The sequence below is a fragment of the Castor canadensis genome, chromosome 15 (genome assembly GCF_047511655.1).
Source record: "Castor canadensis chromosome 15, mCasCan1.hap1v2, whole genome shotgun sequence".
Taxonomy (NCBI): domain Eukaryota; kingdom Metazoa; phylum Chordata; class Mammalia; order Rodentia; family Castoridae; genus Castor; species Castor canadensis.
In genome coordinates, this window is record NC_133400.1 from 89079270 (window position 1) to 89101536 (window position 22267).

General features: G+C 39.7%; 1 protein-coding gene and 1 non-coding gene across 7 annotated transcripts in view; both read right to left on the reverse strand.

Moving 5' to 3' along the window:
- The window catches only part of Fbh1 (F-box DNA helicase 1), a 48086-nt gene that overhangs the window by 3958 nt on the left and 21861 nt on the right, over window positions 1-22267 (reverse strand). For all 6 annotated transcript variants that reach the window (XM_074056733.1, XM_074056732.1, XM_074056731.1 and 3 more), the window contains 13 exons: window positions 19704-19796; window positions 19287-19381; window positions 17229-17397; window positions 16346-16568; window positions 15593-15680; window positions 15422-15508; window positions 14497-14633; window positions 10532-10631; window positions 10322-10443; window positions 8193-8268; window positions 7392-7589; window positions 6685-6810; window positions 5155-5261 (listed from right to left, as the gene is read on the reverse strand). In XM_074056733.1, coding sequence (XP_073912834.1) covers window positions 5155-5261; window positions 6685-6810; window positions 7392-7589; window positions 8193-8268; window positions 10322-10443; window positions 10532-10631; window positions 14497-14633; window positions 15422-15508; window positions 15593-15680; window positions 16346-16568; window positions 17229-17397; window positions 19287-19381; window positions 19704-19796 — 1621 coding nt within the window. The remainder of the gene's footprint in view (window positions 1-5154; window positions 5262-6684; window positions 6811-7391; window positions 7590-8192; window positions 8269-10321; window positions 10444-10531; window positions 10632-14496; window positions 14634-15421; window positions 15509-15592; window positions 15681-16345; window positions 16569-17228; window positions 17398-19286; window positions 19382-19703; window positions 19797-22267) is intronic.
- On the reverse strand, window positions 3384-3490 carry LOC141417632 (U6 spliceosomal RNA). The gene has a single exon (XR_012442284.1). It is a non-coding gene; the product is annotated as a U6 spliceosomal RNA (small nuclear RNA).

Genomic DNA, 22267 nt, shown 5'->3' on the forward strand with positions numbered 1-22267 from the left:
TTTGAGCAACTACCCCAACTCGTATCACTTCATGCTTCAACAATGTAATCATTTCCTTCCAGTCAAGAAACAAATGAACAAAAATGCCTCTGGTGTTTAGATTAGCTGTATCTTCTAAGAGGTACCATGGTTTGAATGTGGTGTGACTCCCAAAAGTTCCTGTGCTGGAAGCTTGATCGCCAGTGTGGTAGTGTAAAGGTGGTGGAACTTTTACAAGGTGGGCCTACTGAAAGATAAGCAGGTAATCAGAGCATGACCTCAGAGAGGATTAATACTGATCATGAGGTCTGAGTTAGTTTTCACCAGAGTGGGTTGTTATAGTGCACGGTCAGTCTATATACTTGGCCCTTTCTGCTTGCAGCCAATTCTACCATGTTGTAACCCAGCCAAAATGCTCAGAATTGAGCCAAATAAACCTCTTTATTTTATAAAGAACTCAGCCTCGGATATTTTGTTATAACAACACAAAATGGACTAATACAAGAATAAGAAAAAAAAGAGGCTGTTTGACTTCCTCTTGCCTTTCTAGAGGCAATCAAACTGGCTTACCAGTCCAGGTGGCAGGAAACAGTGTTTGTTTTGCCTCTGCACCACCTCCATTTGTAGTTCTACCAGTCTCAACATAGTTTCAGAGCCTCTATATGATTACTCTCACCCACATCCCAGAGGATTCAATGTCCCTTACACCTCGCCATTCAGACCAGAGGCTGGACTGAGTCACTCCTCAGTCAGGATGTCCCCTAAAATATCCATAGACTAAGATAAAGAAAAAGCAGTACTCCATCTCATGCAATGTCTTTCAGACTTAAAACATCTGTTCACACAAACAGGCAGTTTTCCCAGGCTTCCTCAGAGCACCCCTGTGTGAAGACAGATGTTTCCCAATCCAGTTTCAGAAAGGGGAAGTATTTCTCTAGATTCTTTATTCAGTCAGTATGCAGCAGACAACTGACAAGCTTCCAATTTTCTTTATAAAGCTTACTTAATGGTGAAATAACTCACTGAACTCTTTCTTAACATGATACGATCTCCATGAGGAATTCTGAAATAGCTAGAAGGAGCACATAAACATTTGTCTTTACTCAGCAGCTCCACTTGCAGAAATGTATTCCCAAGATGCACTGGAGAATATGACTCATCTGATTATGGCCTGTGGCATTATGAAAGCAAATGACTGCAGGCAGCCCAGGGTCCACCCAGGAAGAACTGTATAAATCATGGGACATTGACACAGAACACTGGAAGCTTTATGAACTGATAGTGATTTCCATGCACATTACTAAGGGACAAAGTGAGACACACAACAGCATTCACAGAATGCCATCTTTTGTGGAAAAGGAGAATAAAAATACATACAGACTAGCTGATATTTACAGATGCATTGAAGGACAAATAACTGCTTTTTTAAAAATAGCTAATAATGGTGGCAGGAGAGAATAATCTGAAGGGGACTTGGGATAAAACAAGACTTCTCTTGTTACAAAGTTTTGATTTTTGAAAACAAATAGAATTGACACATTTGAAAAATGTATTTAATTGGTAATAAAAACCACAGAGGAAAAAAAAAGATTTATCTCAAATGACTTTAGAACATGGTATTTTGACTACATATAATTAGTGGAATGTATGCCCAGGAGAAACAGAGTCATTAGAGAACCTTGAATTCTATTCAATATTTTATTGACAATATTAGTATTATTTTGAAATAAATAGAATGGTATAAATAAATAAATAAGTAAATAGAATGGTAGTAAATAACTATAATGACTATTGTTAGAAACCAAGATTTTAGTGTAAGAGAAAAGAGTCAAGCGTAAAAGAGTAAAAATCCACTCCAGATATAGTGGTACATGCCTGTAATCCCAGAACCTGGGAGACTGAAGCAGGAGGATCATGGGTTCGAGGGCAGCCTAGGCTACACGGCTGGGAGTGTGGCTAAGGTGGTAGAATGCTTGCCTAGCAAGTGCAAGTCCGAGTTCAAACCCCAGTACTGCCAAAGGAAAAACAAAAACAAAAAACCAAAAATGTTTTCATGTAAATCTAAAGTGGATTGTAGAGCCACGATTTGTTACATGTAAAGGGCTAAAGGCTCTGACAATGCAGATATGGAACAGCTTTTTAAAAACTGGGACAATGAAGAGAGCATGTGAGAAAAATGACATTTCCAGCATTTGCATTGGTGATGGTGCACAGTTTGTAAAAAACAAAAAAAAACTATGATGCTAAGTGAGCCAGTGATTAGTGCAGCAGCTGTCACTCTCTCACTCAGTGGAGAGGGCCACTGGCCAGCATCTGAAACGGGTGGCAGACCCCATCTCTGACCCCATCTGCTGAGGCTCAGTGCATCACTTTAAATTGCTTTATATATTTGTGCTATATAATGACAAAAAGTTTAAATTAAAAATTGGGATTGGGATTCTCAGTGTGAGCCCTTGATTCTTCTTCCTTTCAAAAACAGATTTCCTAGCTATCTACTAAAAAGATGAATAACCTTAACATCTGTGAAAGGGCAAGTGATAAGCTGGTATCACATGCCTCTTGATATGAAGAGACACAAGGCACAACCTGCTGCCCCTCTTGGAGCATTCCTGCCAAAGAATTATGCCCTAGTCTGATCAAACTGCTACAGTACTTCCAGTTACAGGAAACCCAGGGTGGGTGACTGTATACCAAGTTTCACAGCCACATAGGAAGCAAATCTAGAATGTGGAACATTCCACAGGGCAACTGACTCAGTTCTGCAATAAAACAGGAGTGAGGAAAAGGGGGGAAGATATTTGGCTGTTCTAAATTAGGAAATTTAAGAGACAGACAGAGAAATCTTTATTTGGTTCCTGATTTGAACAAACCACTGAAAAAAGGTATTTCTGTCATAATCACAAAAGTAGGATCATGCAGTGGGAACTAAAGTCCACAGATTATTATAAACTTGATAAAACATGAACATGGCATTGTGGTTATGGAAAAAAGTTCTAGAGATACAGGAGTGACTTTAATGTGTCACTGTCTCAAAATTTTCATAAATTAAGAACATCCTACATAACCCACATTATGAATGACAGTGAAGTTCTGTAATACTCACATTAGAAAGTTCCCAATATCTCAATATGATTTTGTTAAAGGTCTAACCAGCAGCAAATAGTAATTCCACGTGAAAGCCATACTACAAGTTCTAAAAGAAATACTTACAATCAAAGTCGATATAAAAATTCATGTAATAGGTAAGAACTATTTGTACATAAGTCCTATTACTCTGCCTAACTCCTTGGAGTACTGGTTTGGAGATTACAAAAGTCATACTTAAATCTAAAACTGGTGTCAGCAAAGTAAAAGTGGGTCAAATATAGACTAGTGCCTGTTTTTATTTTTATTTATTTGTTTTTTAAAATATGGAACACTTCATGAATTTGCATGTCATCCTTGTGCAGGGGCCATGCTAATCTACTCTGTATCATTCCAATATTAGTATATGGGCTGCTGAAGCAAGCACCAAGTACTTGTTTTTATGAATAAAGTTTTATTGGAACACAGATACAAATGTGCTCTTGCAGCACAGTACCAGAGCTGAGTAGCTGCAACAGAGATCATATGAATGGCAAAGCCTAAAACATTACGACCTGGCCCTTTATAGGGAAAGTGTACAGATGACCCAGGTGCCACGGAGATACAACCTAAGGAAATGGGCTTCAGTCCTAAGTTCTGATGCGGGGACTGTCCTACTCATTGAGGCCCAGGTAAAAATGTACTTTGGGAAAAATGCATCTGATTTCAAACTTAGAAGCACTCTTACAGTCAAATAAGCTTATTTCAGAGAGGTTTAGAAGAAAAATGACAAAAATATCAAAGGTAAAAAGTGATAAAAAAAATGCAAGTTAATCAGTCCTATGCAAGAACTTTTGCATAAAACTTCTGACATTACTGTTTTTGGATGGACTCTCACTAGGCTCTCCAGGTTGGTCTCAAACTCCTGGGCTCAAGCCATCCTCCTGCCTCACCCTTCTGAGCAGCTGAGACTGCAAGTGCACATCACCCATGTGTGGCTTAAACTTCTGTTGGCACAAGTTATAGAGCATTCACTGACAAAGGTTTTTCTTCATAAGATTTGATACTATCTACCTCAAACATGTGAGGAGAATTTCTATTTTTTTATGCATTTGTTGTTCACCTTTTAATCTAGATGCAGGCTATGAGAGCAGGAATTCAACTTTGAGTATCAAGCTGTTTTACCACCACTTAACAGCTCTAAGACTTTAAATATCACTAAGAAACAGTTACTGTCTCACCTAACCCACCACACCTCCCCACAACCCAGGTTTAAAGCCATTAGTAGCAATGTCTGAATTCTACAGCTCCCACTATGTCTCGCTGCCTTTAAGAACCAGTACATTGTGGCTCTTTGAGTAAATCATCCTGCTACACAAAACTGTATTTTCTAGAGGCTGCTAAAGAAGAAAGAGCATTCTATAAACTTTCATGCTTAAAGCTCAAATTTCAGGCTTAAGCATGTGGATCAGGGAAAGATGGAGTAGGTGTAACTGTTAACTCAATTTCTTGGTCTAGTTTCTAACGAAGTTGAAAAGACTAAATTGTTTGTATTCCTGTCAATGACAGGCAAGAAAGAGGTAAAAACAAGAAAAGAGAATGGAGAGAAAATTGTATGTGGGAGTCAAGAGTGAGAACAACAAGAGTAAGTGTGAACAAGCTCACTTTTCTGCTCCTCAGCCCGTGACCTAGGCCAGATACATGGAGAGGTATTCTCCCCAGGAAGGGCTAATTTTGGAAAAGTCTGTTGATGGCAACAGAAGTCACCATTTCAAGAGGAACAGAGAGTACAAGGGAGAAAATTTAGATGTAGAAAACATGATTGCCAACCTTCCCTTTAAGAGTGCGGAGAACTAACTGAGCAAAGAGCAATTAAGAAATACATGAAAACAGCTGATATTTTCAATGGACCTTTTAAAATTGAATTAGTGAAGAAACAACACTTATTTTACCAGTCAGAACTTTTATACTAGCAGTTGGTCTCTGTATATTCAAGAAGCCCTTCCCTTCCCACCAGTGCCCTAATCCAAAGGCCTGTGAAGGCCTCTGGGATGATCCCTCAAAAAATGTTCAAACCCTGGTAGATTAACTCATGCTACCCATTCCTCTTACCCCAGCCAGAGTCAAAATGTTTTCCAGTGATTTCGTCATTATGAGACGTTTCTTGGCACGAGTTACTGCAACATACAATAAATTCCATTCATCCTCAGAAAATGACTCTAAAGAAAGAGAAATAACAATCAACTTAAAAGCCTGTTTACAAAAATATGTTCTCACTGAAATGTTTACAACCCTTCACTAACCTCCAAAACAAAAGTCTCAAAATTTCCTGGCTGTATTTTTCCTACAAATGCCAACTACAAAAACAAAACAAAAACCTCTAAGGCTAGTAGCACAAAATGCTGAGTTTTCTTGTTTCTTTTACCTGGGAATGTGTTAACTGATTATTCAATATCTGCAATGTACTGGTGGATAGAGATGCTTATTATCCAAGTTCTCCTCACTATGCCCATGAGGTAGATGGAGAAACTGCAGTTTAAAAAGGGAAAGTCACTCATACAAGTAAGTGTATGAGTGAGGACCACCACTAGAGCCACCGATAGAGGACCAGAGATAGACCCAAGCCTACTGGTCCCCAATACCTGTTTTTTTTCATTTCCATACACAACTGTTCATCTAGATTGACTCAGTCTAATCTGGAAATGTCTTACATTGTCACAAGGAAGAAAATCCACATACTTCTCTTCTCGCAGTCTCAATACCTAGCACAATAGAGCAGTTGATCTGTGAACAGACTAGAAGCCACTGAACTGTACACTTTAAGTGGGTGGACTGTATGCTATATAAATTGTATCTCAGTAAAGTGGATGTCAAAATAAAACCATGTAAAGGGATGTAAACCAGTAGGGGAAAAAACATTAAAAATCCCTGCCTAACAAAAAGCAACCAGTATCACTGTATGGTCACCTACTCTCCTCACTCTACTCTACCTTACACTCAACACTATGTTTCTCCTTTTATGGCTATATTCACAAGTGATAAGGAATGTTCTGTATTTATACTCACATCACTCCAATGTATGCTATGCCTCAAATTTTGAATGCACATTTAATAGTTTTTCTTTGAAAACTTCAAATGGCTTTATTCTAAGATTTAAACCCAAAACAATAGCACTGATGTTTAGAGTTTAACAACTAGCCTTAAATATACGTTTATTAAAAAGCAGACAAATTATAAAAAGTATTTCACATTTTATGGTCTGATTTTTTTTTAATAAAAAGGAGCAATTAAATTAAAGAAAAAAAACCTTGGTAAGCAAGTAAACCAGATGTTTTATAGCTGAGCACCCAACGTCCAGTGATGAAAAATCCAAAGCTAAAGGGCAGATGTGTGTTACACAGGCCAGTATGAGCACAACTGCCCTACAAATAGCCCTGAGAGATGGGCGCCCTGTGCAAGGCTGACTTTTCCAAGCACTGCAAGATTAAGAATTAAAATTTAAGAACAGATGGTATTTGCCCCTTCTAGAACTATACCAGGAGGCCACACCACCCAACTAGAATCAAGGCAGTCAAAAGGAAGCATTCAACTGACTCCTAACTACTAACATTCGAGCATCTGAAGAACCATCAGTCTCCTTACCAACTCTGAAGTGAGGAAGCTGGGCAAGATTATGCCTGGCACAAGGCACTTTCACAAAATCATCCAAAACATGCACAGTGTCAAACTCCAAGCCTTTGGCTTTGTGCACAGTGCCCAAAATGTACTCTAGGACAGAAACACAGCATTCAGTTAAGATGGGGCTGTCACAGAAGAAATGAGAGCAGAGAAACAAGTTTCCTTGCTGATGCACAACTTTGTGGGCAAATGGGAATGTGGAAACTACAGTTGGGGGGAAAAGAAAAAGAAAAAAAAAGTTGAGGAAAAGTAGAAAATTAGTCACAAGTACCTCCAAGAACCACATTCTAGACATCAAAGTGACCAGACCCACTACAACACTCTACACAGGGAAGTACAGAGGCCCAGAAGAGGGCTGCATGGCTTCCCCAAAGTTACAGCTGGGATTAGAAAATCTTGTTCTACTAGCTTGAAAGTTGAAAAGCAATAGAGGCCCTAAGGAAAAACAATTGTTCTGTTCAACTTTCTCTTTATTTATGCATGTTATGCAGTACTAAGATCAACCCCGGGGGCCTTGTCCTCTTTCTCTTAATACTAAGTAACTCCCCACCCCAGTTAAAAAAGCAGCTGATATGGTCATCCATGGTCACAGACACTTTATGCAGGTAAACAACATTAGATGATCATTGTTCCTCCTCTTGGAGTTAGTAAGAACCAACTGCTTTCCTTACCTGCGAAGTCCAAATCTTCTATGTGACATCTTTCTATCCTTTCCACCAGTTCTGGAATCCTGATGTTGTACTTTTCAACTACTGCAATCTTTGCTTCAAGCTCCTTGTCCTCAGCAGCGATCACATACCTCTTGAAGCCACTGAAGCCTTCTTTGTGCACCCATCTTCTGATGAATCTGTCTTTAATGACGAGGTTTCCTAAGGAGAGGAGTCACACGGCTCAACGTGAGGTAGGTGACCCTAACACCATGGCGGCAGCTGCACACTCCTAACCAATATCACAACAGTGTATGGTTTTAGAGCTGGGTGACCCAGGTTCCAGTCTTGACAGCATCACTAACACACTGTGTGTCCCTGGGCAAGTCAGTGTGGTGGCCTCTCCGTCTCCAACCAAGGATCAAGAGCCCTACAACTCGACAGCCTCACCTACTTCACAGGGACTTTAAATAGCATAATCCAGAGAGAAAGAAACATGCCCTGGAAATACTAGTAGTTATCATCTGGGGTCCAAATGGAAGTGTTCATGTGTAAAGCTGCCAGGCAGACAGAAAGACGTAGGGGAAGACAGCCTAAAGGACCAACACTGGAAAGTAATAAGACTCCTGAGAGAAGGATCTGGAAAAAACTACTAGTATCTTTGCAAAGAGAAGGCCTCAGGCATCCCACTCTCCAAGAGAAAAGAGCCCTACTACCTCCCTCTCTAGAAGATCAGTAGAACAGCGATTCAGAACCTGCCCGCACCTTCCCAGGCCTGTCACTGAGTGCCACCTTCCACTACTCCAAGACCAGGTGAGTACTCACGTTTCCTCCGTTCTTCCTCTGGCTGAAGAAGGGTCCAAATATCAATGATTCTGTCCAATCCAAATGACTTAATACCCTGAAAAAGTTTTTTCATGGGATTTTTTGTTTTCATTTTGCTTTTTAACAAAACAAAACAAATGTAGGGATAGGATCTTGAAATGAGATGGTTTCTTAAAAACAGATCTCGAGCTGCATTCAAAGCATACACGGTAAGTGGCAAAGCACTGAGCTATAACCTGGCCTGGAAACTTGGACTTAGCAAATACATAAACTCTACCTGTTTCTTAAAGAATGCAAGACCTGGCTGCACATTGCTTTCTCATCAGCAAAAGCGCAATTTTAAATACCTTTTGGGAATATGAAATGGTTGCAAAGAAGAATACAAATGGTAACTGAATGCAAACTGTCCAGCAGAAATACTTACCACTGCTTGTTCTGAAAAAAGAAAGAATGAGAGAATGACTAACAGGATTTTAAAGGTCAGCCCTTGGAGGAAAGGACTTGACTGTGACACAAGTTAACCCTGTTCTACTTAAGAAGCACCTACTGAGTCCTGGTTATGCTCCAGTGCTCATGTGGCACCAGGCCTACCCAGAAGACAGACATGACAATGGCTCCAACCTCTAAGGGACACATAAAATTAATGACATAAAACAGAAACCAAAATAGGACACTATATATTGCAATTCACAACGATAAAGTGTGCAATATCACAATGATGTGCACTAAAGTATAATTGCACATGCTATAGGCAGAAGTAGGTATAAGAAAGAACAACTTACTTTATATCATGCCCAGCATGGATAAACAGTATTTTAAAAATACTATTCTATTACAATAATGAAAATGGTTAAGTCATGCTGTGATGAAATACTATAGTCATTACAAAGCAATGAAAGAAAATATGCTATGTATTGAGAGAAAAAAACAGCATTTTATGTACATGATAACTGCAATTATGCAAAAATGTACATATATAAGGACAAAAATAATTAGTAAAAACAAGAACCATTATAGGAAATACTGGTATTATATGTGATTTTTCCTTGTAGTTCCAAAATTTCTATAATATTATCATGTAATCTTTATTTTTCACTAACATTATTGTATAATCTTTATTTTAAAAAAGAAAAAATATTAAAAGACTTTTTTTTTCCTTTGGTGGTACTGAGGTTTGAATTCAGGGTCTTCTGCTTGCTAAGCAGGCATTCTATCACTTGAGCCACTCCCCCAGTCCTTTTCTGCTTTATTTTTCAGATAGGGTCTTGTGATTTTTGCCCGGGGTCAACTTTAGATGGAGATCCTCCTACCTATACCACATAGCTGGAATGACAGCTGCACACCACCATACCACACTTGGCATGTTTGCTGAGATGGGGGTTCTCACTAACTTTGTGCCCAGCTGGCCTTGAACTGCAATCCTATCTCTGCCTCCTAAGTAGCTAGGATTACAGGTGTGCGCCAATACACTTGGCCTAAAATATCTTTTGTCTATGACTCATCAACTATATTTACTCAGCGTCTAGCACATAGTAAGCCCTTGAAAATGTGTTACCCGTATGAATGAATACCTTTTAATCATGTAACTTCAGAGCTAAAAATGCCATAAACATGTCATTTAATCCTAACTTCCCTGTGAAACAGGTAAAGGAGAAGCATTGTTTTTTATCTTAAAGATGGAGAGAATAAGGCACACAGAAGTTGTGACTTGCCCCAAGCCACACAAGTTAGTGACAAAGCCAGAGCTAGAAGTCAGGTGTTTAACTCTGAGTGTTTTGGAATAACTGGGGCTGCCCAGTGTGCTGTAAGCTCAGGTGTTTGTACACTAATGGACAACACACAATCAGAAAAACCTCAGGGAGCCAGCAGCCTCATCTTCACAGTCAAAGGTAAGCAGAGCATTCATTTTTTAAGAATGGAAGTGGGTCTGACTTTATGGGAACATTTTAATACCATAACCATAGTGCTCAGGAGGAAAGACTCCAGTCATTGCTCAGCCTGGTGAAAAGAGTCAAAACCCCAAAGCCTACCTCCAGCACAATGGTTCTAACGATGCTGAACATTTTCATCAGGTATGTTTGTCTGCAACGTTTCTGTGTGAGAAGCAGTCAACAGAAATTTACTCTTACCCCAATCAAATGTATCCTGGAAGGTACTTCTCCTTCAGTAACCCGTACGGCCTCATCAAACACATTGGCATTGGTCCGGGACAACAGAGCCACTTGTCCCTTCACATCACCTCTTATGCCACCTTTGGGGAGAGAGCACAAATTCCATGGCAAATAAACAGGACAATTAACTTTTATAACAAATAAAAGAAGAGCAACTGAATGCCTTACTCTGATGGTTTCCTCCAACTAAGGTCTTTTTCCTTACTCTCTTGCAGACATCCAAGATAGTAGCTCCCACATAAGCTATTTCCACGCCAAATCTAAAACTCTGTTGGAAGACAACAAAACACAATGAATTGGCAACCTGTCTTGAGGTACATGAGCTCATTCAATCACTGCCAAGGCTGGACTTACCCTACGTGGGAAGGGGATTTGGAAATTCCCTATGGTAAAACCACTTAGATCTGAACAGAAGCCTGGTGATAAAATAATTATTGATTTCATTTCTAAAGAACAGCATTTTGCATATTGAAATCCTGGAGTGTCTTTCTTACACCATCTGATCTATATGATCTTTTACCACTGTCACCAACTTCGCTAGACAATCAAACCTCACGTCTCACTTATTTGGCCTCTTTATTGTTGACCTTCTCCTACTGTCAAACTCTCTCTTTGCCAAATTACCTTTACCAAACACTTTAATTAAGCCATTCCCCTTGCTACAAAAAGAGAAGAGTGAGACATATGTTAAAAAGAGGTGCAAGCCAGGCACCAGTGGCTCACACCTGTAATCTTAGCTAGCTGGGAGGCTGAGACTGGAAGAATTGCAGTTTGAGGACAGCCCAGGCAAATAGTTTATGAGACATTTCCCCCACCTCCAAAATAACCAGATAAAAAGGACTGGAGGTATGGCTCAAGTGGTAGAGTGCCTGCTTAGTAAGCACAAAGCCCTAAGTTCAAACCCCAGTACCTAAACTATAAAATAAAAATAAATAAATAAATAAAAAGAAAGAAAAAAAAATTGTTAAAAAAAAAAAAAAAGGAAGTATGTCCTCTCTCAGGTACCCCAGCATCATCTAGACAGTCTTTACTCCCATTATACCCTAACACCATCAGTAAACTTTTCTTTTAAACAAATCTACCCTTGTTTTCCAAATCGAATGACGTTTGAATTATGCAAATGTTAAGAGAGGGTAGGGGTTTCTCCCCTTGTCTTTGAGACCCCTTTCAAGATCACAGCACAAACAAGCCATAAGTAGAACCATCATTACACAAGCATTCCTTAATTCACCTGCCTTGGTTCATACAATTCCTTTTCTTTTCTTTCCCTTCCTCCCTCCTTTCCTTTTTTTAAAAATTTCTGTGCTACTGGAATTGAACCCAGGGCCTCACATATTCTATGCAAGTGCTTTACCACTCATTCAAGCAATAACCCAGCCTTTTTTCATTTATTTATTTGGCAGTACTGAGGTTTGCTAGGCAGGTGTGATACCACTTGAGCCATGATCCCAGATATTTTGCCTATTTTCAGATAGGGTCTCATATTTTTTGCCCCAAACTGGCCCCAGACTGTGATTCCCCCCTACCTTCACTTCCTGCACAGCTGGGATCACAGGTGTGTGCCACTGTACCCAGCTTGTTTTTTCTAAGTTTTTTGCCTGGGCTGGCCTTAAACCATGATCCTCCCCTCTCCACCTCCCAAGTAGCTGGAATTATAGTTGTGCAACAGCTTGCTTGGCTCTTTATCTATTTATTTTTGCAATACTGGGGTTTGAGCTCAGGGCCTTGTGCTTGCTTGGCAGGTACTCACACCTCCAGCCCCTGCTTTGTTCTGGTTTTGAGACGGTCTCACTAAATTTTTGCTCAGGCTGACCTCAAACTCTAACCTCCTACCTCCTAAGTAGCTGCAATTACAGGCATGTACCATCATGCCTGCTAGCTCATATTGTTTCTATTAGTTTTTTTCAGCTATCCAAATTATTTCCTAACCTTCAAAACTCAGTGAAAGACTATTTCCTTGACCATTCCAGTTGGAAAGATACCATTTTCCCACAAACCCTGGCATATATTGCCTTTATGTATGTATTCATAATGTAAGGTAATAAAGTATGACATGCCTTAGTGAAGACCAATACTAGTCAAAGGATACTAGACTTGCAACAAATGGCACTTTGTTGCTATAAAACTATTCACAGTGAACCCTAACCCAAATTATAAATATTCATGAGCCCATACTCCAACAGGTAAATGTGAACAAATAAGTATCTTTTATGCTACTATGTAATAGAAGAGACAAATCTCCTTTGCAAGACAACTTCAAATATAATTTATAAAGACACTCTAACACTTACTCCTCCGGAGTGGGCAGTTTAGGGACTTTCTCCCATAGCATGCAGTATGTAGGGAGGGTACCTTTATAGTGGATAAACCTGAAAAACACTGCTCCAGCCAGATACTCAAGGCCAACATGAACAGCCCTAAGCAAGACTGATAATATGTGCCTCAATACCATGTAACAAAAATGGCACTTTACCTCTATGGGCTTCCTCTTCAATCCTTAACCCTCATATAAACATGAGAAAAAAAAACTGACAAATTTCTGTGCAGGGAATACTAAAAATACCTGACTAGTACTTCTGAGAAGTATTAGGTCAGTACTAGACCAGTACTTCTCAAAACCATCTAAATCATCAAAAACAAGGAAAGTCTAAGAAATTGTCACAACCAAGAGAAGCCCAAGGAAACGTGACTACTATTAATGTGTTGTTTGAGATGAGACTCCAGAGCGGCAAAACATTATTCAAAAACTGAAGAAACTGGAATAAACCACAGACATTAGTTTATGACAATGTATTAGCATTGGTTCCTTATTTGCGGGAAGTTTCTTCATTAATATAAAATGTTAATTCTAGGGGACCGAGTGCAGCTATATGAGAACTGTCTATCATCTCAACTTTTCTGTAAATCTGGAACTATTCTAAAAAATAGGCCAATTAAAAGAACAAAATCACTCTGAGCTGATGGCACCCTAAATTACCACAGTAGGCGGGACTCAAGGGCGTGGCATCACAGAGCCTATGGGCCCTCTCAATAACAACAGAACACACACTTTCACACAAGTGACATACCTATATCCTCCAGGAAGACGGCGCTGATCCCTTCTACTTTTACAAATTAGAAAGACCTCCAAAGAGCTTTTATTATGGGAGTTGTATCTATCTATCTATATCAAAGTATCTATATTAGATACTTTGATTAATTTAAAAATTATAAAGCCCTTATCGGAAAGCATAAAGAACACTTTTTGGAGCACAACTATATTTCTTCCTACTCTAAATTAGCAACAATAGTGACACTGTTTGACATGTTCTGGAAGTCTCGTTAGTATCTGGATTCTCATACCTACAACTGCACTCTGCTGTGGTACATTATCTTGACTGACGTTTATGAAGATTCAGCCTCACACAAATCTCTAGCTAGAAAGGGAGAAAAGCTTAACCACCTGTTTGCATAATCAAGGACACCATGAGTTGTCATACTCACCACCTTCCCAAATTTTAAGTTTACTTGAAAACAATCTTATCTTCAGCAACACTGTTAGTTGCTTTCCTTGAAGTCACTGTTCATTTCACTCATCTTTGAGAAAATGATAAAAACCCAACACTGAATAACCAGCTATTCTTTCAAGTAAAATGATACTACAAGAACAAACCAGCCAGTTCAGCTCACAACCTATCTGCAATGGTGTTCTTTCTCTGGCTTCAGTCTGCAGCCAAAGTGCTCTGTGTGAACTTCCCATTTTAACAAAAGGAATATTAAAGAGATACACAGAAGGATCAATAGGCAATAAAATAGTCTTTTCTTCAGCATCAAGGATGGTGTTTTTCTGAATATGTTGAAAGAATGTAACTGCTACCCCAGTTTGGTACCAAGGACTTGATTCATGATAAGGTACCAGCTGTTTTACCCATCATCAATGCAAATACTAACATATCAACAGAACTACTCTGAAAACAGTTTTGACTTTGCAGACCTTCTGAGAACCACTGCTTAGAAGCAAGGGTATGCCATATACTGTAAACCTAGTGTAGTGCCATGAACAGTACCTGGCACATAAAAAACTAGGAGGGAAAATATAATGCTTGTCTACATGCTTCCAATTCCTGGGATTGAGAAGCACAGAGAGCTCTTACCTGTGTGAGATAGAAGACGTGAGTGTGGGGGACTGTGAACAGAGCATTGACTGCACCACGGAAGGTGTAGATCTGTTGATGTGGGTCCCCTACAAAGATCTTCCCACATGGCTGAGACAGAACTATATTCATGATAGCTGCAACCAATAAGAGCAAAAGTGAGAAATTTGAAGGACTCCCCCTCACACAGCAAAAAGAAACTATACTTAAGCAAAAATGCTTTCACAAAACTAAGCAAGAGCACAATGGAAAGTTGTCTTTTCCTGCAGAACAGGCACTTAATCAAAAGAAACAATTTTATAGTGGACAAAGAAAACAAGTTGTGGTTCTAGGAATGCAGATTATTTTTAGTCGTGGATTGACTGAGTATAAAACACAGGGAAATATAAAATGAGGCAAATTGTCTTCTCTTCTATAAAACCCCAAAATTACGTAGAAAGTCACACTCATTATACTGTCTATTTTCTATTAGCCAGTTGAGAAATACACAAGTTTTCACTCTAAATTGACTTCCTTTTCCCACATCATGAGTGTAGGTGGTTATCATCTGATGAGCTACTCAGTTAACATTTTTGTTATATTTTATTTTGTTTTCTTACTGTGCTAGGGATGGAACTCAGGGACACTGGGCATCCTAGACAAGGGTTATCCCACTGAACTACATCCCCAAACCCCTTGATCAGTATTCTAAGAACAACTTCAGTAAAACATAGGAGGAAGATAAATCTGCTTTGGATGAGGGAAAGAGACAACTGTTAAAATCTTAAGTCAAAGAAAAGGGATTTCTGAATGACTAAATATCATTTGTTCCTCTTCTTTATCACAAACAAGAATAATCAACTTATCCCACACATATGTCCTCTTACATAATCATGATGCTGTTTCTATGTATTTGAGACTACTGATGTCCTGAATAGTATATCACCTGGGGTACAGTCCTGGGCCTCATCCACAAAGATAGCATCAAAAGAGGCAAGCAAAGGCTTGCTCAGCTGCCAGAGTTTCAAATAGCCTGCAAGAAGGAAGTAGCAAGAGTCATAACTCACAAGGAAAGCAGTTATAGTTTACAGACACCCATGTCTAGAAACTTGCCTACCATCATGAGTCATTTGGTAAGCCTCTTCTTTGCATTCCCCCAGCTTCCTCATGTTGTCCCAGAGCCGGCTTGCTTCAAGGACACTATTCTAGAAAGCAAGGAAACAGTAACCCACAGTTTAATACCCTGGAAAAGACAGCACTCTGAAATCACACTTTCAATTTCAAATACAGCAGTGGGAGCAAAGCCATCATCACAGAACTGATGAGCCTCCCTTGGCTCCACAGTACTTTTTTTAACATTATGGAGGTTTTCAAATGCTGAGAGGAGTGAGTGGCTGGGGCCACACCAGGCATTGTAGAGCAAAGATCACAACAACTGACGAACCAGAAAAGGCCCAATTATTTTTCTAGATTAATGACTGACAATTCATAAAGAGAATGAGAAATGACTGAAAAGACTTGATAAAAGTAGAAACAGACTTTTCCACTAGCAAAATCTATACAGGACTAATAACCAAAAAAATAAGAAGAGATTCCCCATCGTTAGGTAAGATTAGAATTTGGGTCCAGATTGCAATAACAGCAAGCTCTTATAAATTGTGGGCAAGTCATTCTGTTAAACAAGAATATGACCATGAGGATTAACTGAGATGTCTCTGCTTCACAGAAGTACATGTCATAAAATTCACAGATGTCATGACAGGCCTTTAATCTCACCTGTCCATCTTCAACCTCCTATGAACAGTTCTGAGGAAATGAAAACACAGAAATAACACCACATCTCTAAATACTGAAGACATTTGATACTCACCAGCTTCTCACTCTGTTCAACCATGACTCTCTGTCCTTGGCTGTTCTTACACCAAATAGGCACATGATCGATAGTCAGCTCTTCATCAGCTGAGGCAAAGAAGTTTTCTAAAGTCTTACACACCAGCTTGGCCCTGATGAATCCAGCTTTCCCGTCAGCAAGGACAGAATTGACCATGAAAGGCGTTAACTTGAAGAGATTCAACTTCTTCTTCAGCTGGTACCTGTAGAGCATATCCCAAGTTAATAGTATTGGGCTTTTCTAGCACAGTGGTGTTTATTGTCTCCTCCAGTCTCTCCAGTGATACCATAAGGCAATTTCAGGTATCATTCACAGGTGAGTCAGAATGCTTAAAGAGCACAGGAGTCCTTTAAGGTCCTCATCTAATCTGAGATGTCTCACACTAGGCTTCAGGAACTCACTTGTCACAACTCAGAAGATGAATCAGCTCACAGCAGATGCCACTATTCCTAAACGTGATCCAGGCTCCACGTGGCCCTGCAATGGGATACCCAAAGTTCCTTAAGGCCCTCATGTCCAGGAAACTTCAGATGAATGCAGGTTTCCCCACCTATCCTTCTAAGGAAAGCCTAAAATGCACCAGGATTTGTGATACTCTAAACTTTAAGCAAGTCATTGTGACTTTCTGTGCTCAATACCAGAGAAATGAAAATGCCTCTCTCATTGTTATTTATAAAAAATGTATTTTTACTGGTCAAAAGTACACATCACTAAAGCTATTTTTTTATTGCCTGCCTGTAAATGGAGACAACAACATTACATTGTCTTAGTATTGTTGGGCATGCTCATAAGTGATCGTAATAATCATCACATGACAATCAGTAAGAGACATGACAACAACGCCAGCACTGGCAATGCTTACCTCCGCCCGATGTGCCCATAAGCCATGGAATGAAAGGTTTTGCAGATGACATTGCTGGGGAAGACGAGCTCGGCCTGCTTTGCGATGCTCTTGTTGAATGTTACATACAGAAATCTGCTCTGAGACCACTTCTCAGCATACTTGACTAGGGTAGAGGTCTTCCCAGTGCCTGTGGAAGCCAAGAAGTAGATGTGCCTCTTTGCCCAAGGATCTCCAATCAGGTATTGTTCAGGCTCATCCCTCCTCTGGCCTCAGAGCAACACTGATTTCAATAATAAAAGTAGTACCATAAAAAATCTGGCCTTCAAGCCAGATTAAGGTGGGCTGGGATCTTGACTCTCTGTTCCAGTCAAGCAACAACCACTTGATCTCACTGAGCTCCAGTCTGTTCCTCAGTAATAAGTGGGTGTATGGGGGCAAAAATAACCATCAAACTCACTAACAGGTAGCTACTGCTGGTCTAGCAGTCAATTATACCTCTACAGCAAGAGTATACGAATGAGACTCAGGGATTCTTCTGATCCATTCTGTCTCTTGTCTGTCCTGTCTCTTGACCAATCCTTCAGTTATTCAAACTGTCATTCATTTAACAAGTATTTTTAAGCATCTGCTACATGTTCCGCTGTATGCTAAGCACTGTGAGAAATTAAAAAACATACACTATAATCTTGTTGGGAATGAAACACCAACACAGGTGAAGCAGACAACATGACAACATAATGATAACTTAGTGAAAAAGAATACAGATTGGAAACAAACAGAATCTCACCTATAAAGAGAGGAAAAACAGTTCTCTTTCCCTTCTTAACAGGGCTGTTTTGAAGATTAGTGAACACTGTAGAAGTATTTATGAAGTAAGCGTGTTAGCTATTTTTATTATGTAGTAATCAAGTACCAAATAATTAACAGATGATTAGTTATAACAACTGCTCAGCAGTCAAGATATTTTGGACTCAAATGACTGAAGATGCCTTCATTAGGAGAAATAGAAATGGTGAGCATCAGAACAGCATGGCAAAGAAAGAAAAAGAGGAGAAAGGAGAGTAAGAAAGGTAGAAACAAAAGAGAAAGTAAGAAAAGAAAAAAGAAAAGGAGGAAGGCCAAGAAAATGCAGGGAAGGACAAGGAAGAGCAAGAAAGGGAAGGGAAGGGAAGGGGAGGAGAGGGAAAAGAAATGTCACTGAAGAGACAGATCCAGCTTTGAAGGGAAAGGGAGGGGAGGGCAGGAAAAGGGAGGGGAAGGACAAGGTAGATCTCTGAACAGACATAGATCCAGCTTTGAATTCTGGCTCTATCACTTATTTGCTTATTTGACCTGGAACAAGCCTCTCTGAGCTTCAGTTTCTTTATCTATAATAAGAATAACTAAGCAACCAACCTCAGGCATTTAATATTGATAAGCAGGATATTTAGGCACAAAAGCAGCAGGAAGGGATTCCAGGTAGAAAAAACAGCATGAACAAAGATTCAGACAAAAGACCAAAAAAGTACTTCAGGAGACTATAAGGAGACCAGCTTAGCTGATTGAGAACAGTGACAACATATTTAGGAAAGTAATTAGAACCAAATGGAGGGCGGACCCTCAAGACATTATTCTACAAAGTTAGGGAGTTATTGAAACCCTCTAAGCTGATTAATATGACCAGTCCTTCCAGAAGCAATCAGTGACTGAGCATATATAATGATAGGGGATGGGTTCCACCAATCCCATTGATATAGCCCACAAACAAATTCCTATGAACTACCTGTCTTGCCTAAACAGGAATTTCTGTGTAGATGTTAGGACTCAATCATTTCCATTAATGTGCCCTACAAACTAATACCTATGAAGTATCTGTCTAAATAGGAATTCTAGTGTGGATGTTCCATGAAATAGTAAGAGAAAGCAAGTACTTCTTGGCCAACTGTTTTTGGGAATATTTGAGTGAAATGGTTCGATAAGAAATCAATGTAAAGATGCTCCAGCAGGTAGTGGGAAAGGGACAGAGTGATAATGCAGAAAACAACCACATCATGTATCTGATGCTCTACTCTAGGAACCTGAAGTGGGCTCCCTTACCTGCAAATGCCATAATTTTTACCACCTGGAGAGGTTCCATCTTATGATTCAGAATCAGCTGTTGTTCATGTGTAAGCTGGATGGATGTTTTCTTGCTATAATCATTACAGAAGAAAAATTACAAAAATAGAAAGGAATTAAAAAGTCCAGGGGATAGATTGTCCAAAAACCAAATGAGCAAATTAAATAAAAGAAGTTGAACCAAAAAGTCCTCCCTTATGTGGATAAAAATGCTCTAAAACTAGATTATGATGCTGCTAGCATCACTGAATTACACTCTTAAAACGGTTGAAATTTACATAATGTAAACTATGCCTCAATAAAGTTGTTAAAGCAAAACACCTCCCTCCCCTCCTTACGTAGAGAGTCAAGAATGGAAGAAAAAACACACATGTGTATTTGTAGTTATATACATACCCTGGCCAGACAGATGGCTCCTCTTTAACTTTGGTGGCCTGAGTATAGGAATTCTCCTGAAGATATAGGCAATAAAAAATGTTGTAGTGAATCCTAATAAGGGAAAAGAGTAAATTTAGAGACTTTCAAATTAGGCCACAATCTGTATATAATTTTTCCTCAGATATATTTAAACTCCTTACCATATCTAAAAAGAAGACAGAAAACAAAAAATATCTCTCTATAGCTGACAAAAGGGAACACAGTTCTGAGAAAGGTGCATTATTTCTAGCGTGACATTAAAAGGAGAACAAACCCAGGACATACCGTTTAGGGAACATGAGCACTAGCTGTGACCTTAAGAGACAGATAATCAAGCTGGGAGTGGTAGATCCAGCCTGTATTCCCAGCTACTCAGGAGGTAGAGATAGAAGGATCTTGATTCAAGGCCAGCCCAGGCAACCTGAACAAAAGACCCTATCTGAAAAACAAACTAAAAGCAAAAAGGAATGGAGATGTGGCTCAAGTGGTACAGCACTTGCCTAGTAAGCATGAAGTCCTGAGCTCAATCCCCAGTACCACAAACAGAGCAAGAGCAAAAGAGAAAGAGAAAAGGAAATAAAAGATAGCAAAAAGCAATGGAAAACAAGTGTGACACTGCTCCTAACATGAGATTCCTCGAGTAATGCTGCTTGTTGATAAATTTAAAGCCAACATCTTTCTGCATATTAACTGCTCTGCTACCTAGTCTTGTGATATGATATTGGTTTCAAAGTATGAATAACATTCTCTTCAAGGTTCCAAAGGAAAGGTACAAAATGGCTAGTAAGATATGATTACCAAAGGACAAGAAATCAAAACAGCCTCCAAGTCACCAAGAGGAGCCAATGATGAAAAAGTTAAATCAACAGATGAATAGACCAACATCGAATCTAGTCTCCACCACCCCAAAACCTCTGTATGAGCACACTAGGCCCAAACTCAGCCCCTGGATCAACAAGCCCCCACAACCAAGGCACTGCTCTATCCCTAGAGTGAGAGCAGCTTATTTTCAGGCATCACTCTTTGATGAAATAAATACCTTTAAAAACACACATTTTAGTATCTGGTCATCCTATCTCCCAGGTACAGCAGAAAGAAACACATAAATGAAGAAAAATCAACATGTGATATTGCTATTGACTCTCTGAACATTGAGACCCTAACCCCAAATGTGACTGTCTGGAGTAAGGAAGAAATTAAGATTAAATGAGGTTATAAAGCAGGGTCCCTGAACCAACAGGACACAGAGAGAAAGTGACCATCTGCAAGCCAGGAAGTTGCTTCCTCACCAGAAACCAAATCTGACACCACCTTGTTCTTAGACTTCCTAGACGTGTTCCTCGACAGCTAACCTCCAGAACTGTGAGAAAATACATGACTGTGGCATAAGCCACCTAATCTGTGGTGCTTCATTACAGAAGCTGAGAAGACTAAGCTATGCCTTCCATTCCTCCTCTACCATTCACATGAACATGCAGATAATCTGTATGTATGTATTTGTGTGTAGGGACATCACTGGTTATTTGTACATCTGCCTTGTCTGAATCATATAAGAAAGCTTATGCCTCTTGCCTTAATGCCATGGAGTGGAATACAACACAAGCCACAGTTAACAAACTAAAATAATGTAACAGTAACTCAAAAATACAGCAAATGCTCAACCATCCATGGAGAGTAACATTCCTTCCTTGCACCTCATGGGGGTGACTAGACCACTGCTCACCTGGTGCCCAGTCACACACCTCTTATCCCTTCTCTTAAAATAGTCTCCCTGTGGTAGAGTGCCTGCTCTGCAAGCACAAAGTCCCAAGTTCAAACCCCAGTCCCACCAAAAAAAAAGAGCTAGCATAATTGCTGGTCGCCAGTGGCACAAGCCTATAATCCTAGCTATTTGGGAGGCTGAGGCTGGAGATTGGGAGGACTGTGATTCAAGACCAGCCTTGGCAAATAGTTCCTAAGACCCTAGCTCCAAAAAAACCACAGCAAAATGGACTTGGGTGTGGTTCAAGCAGTAGAGCAAGCAGGAAGCCATGGTTTCAAATCCTTGTGCCACAGGGGAAAAAAAAAGCACTCCCTACCTCCCTCTCACATAACTGTTCTATTTCCTCTGTAACACTTACCATTTACTAGAATGCTCTTATTTCACCCATTTACTTATGTATTATCTGTTTCTCTGACTAGACCAAGAAACTTGTCTATTTTCTCACAGTGGAATTCCTGCTGCTCAGTATCTGCTGAGTGCACATATCCCTGTGAAAACCTCCCTTAAGTGAGGGAGACCATCAAGATCACTTGGAATTAGCAAGTGATGCTAAGATGATAAGGTAGGTAAGACTTTCCCAGAATCCTCATAGTCCACTACAAAAGTAAGAAACAGAGAAAGCAGATCCTAAAGGTTTCCTAGTAAAATACAGCCAGGTGTGAATAAAGACAGCTTGTCTAAAGTGAGAGACTTCATCTAAGGCTTCAATACCCATGAAAGTAAGAACTGCTCAGTGAGATCTTATGGTTGAATGGCACTGTGTGTTTGCACAGTACTCTTA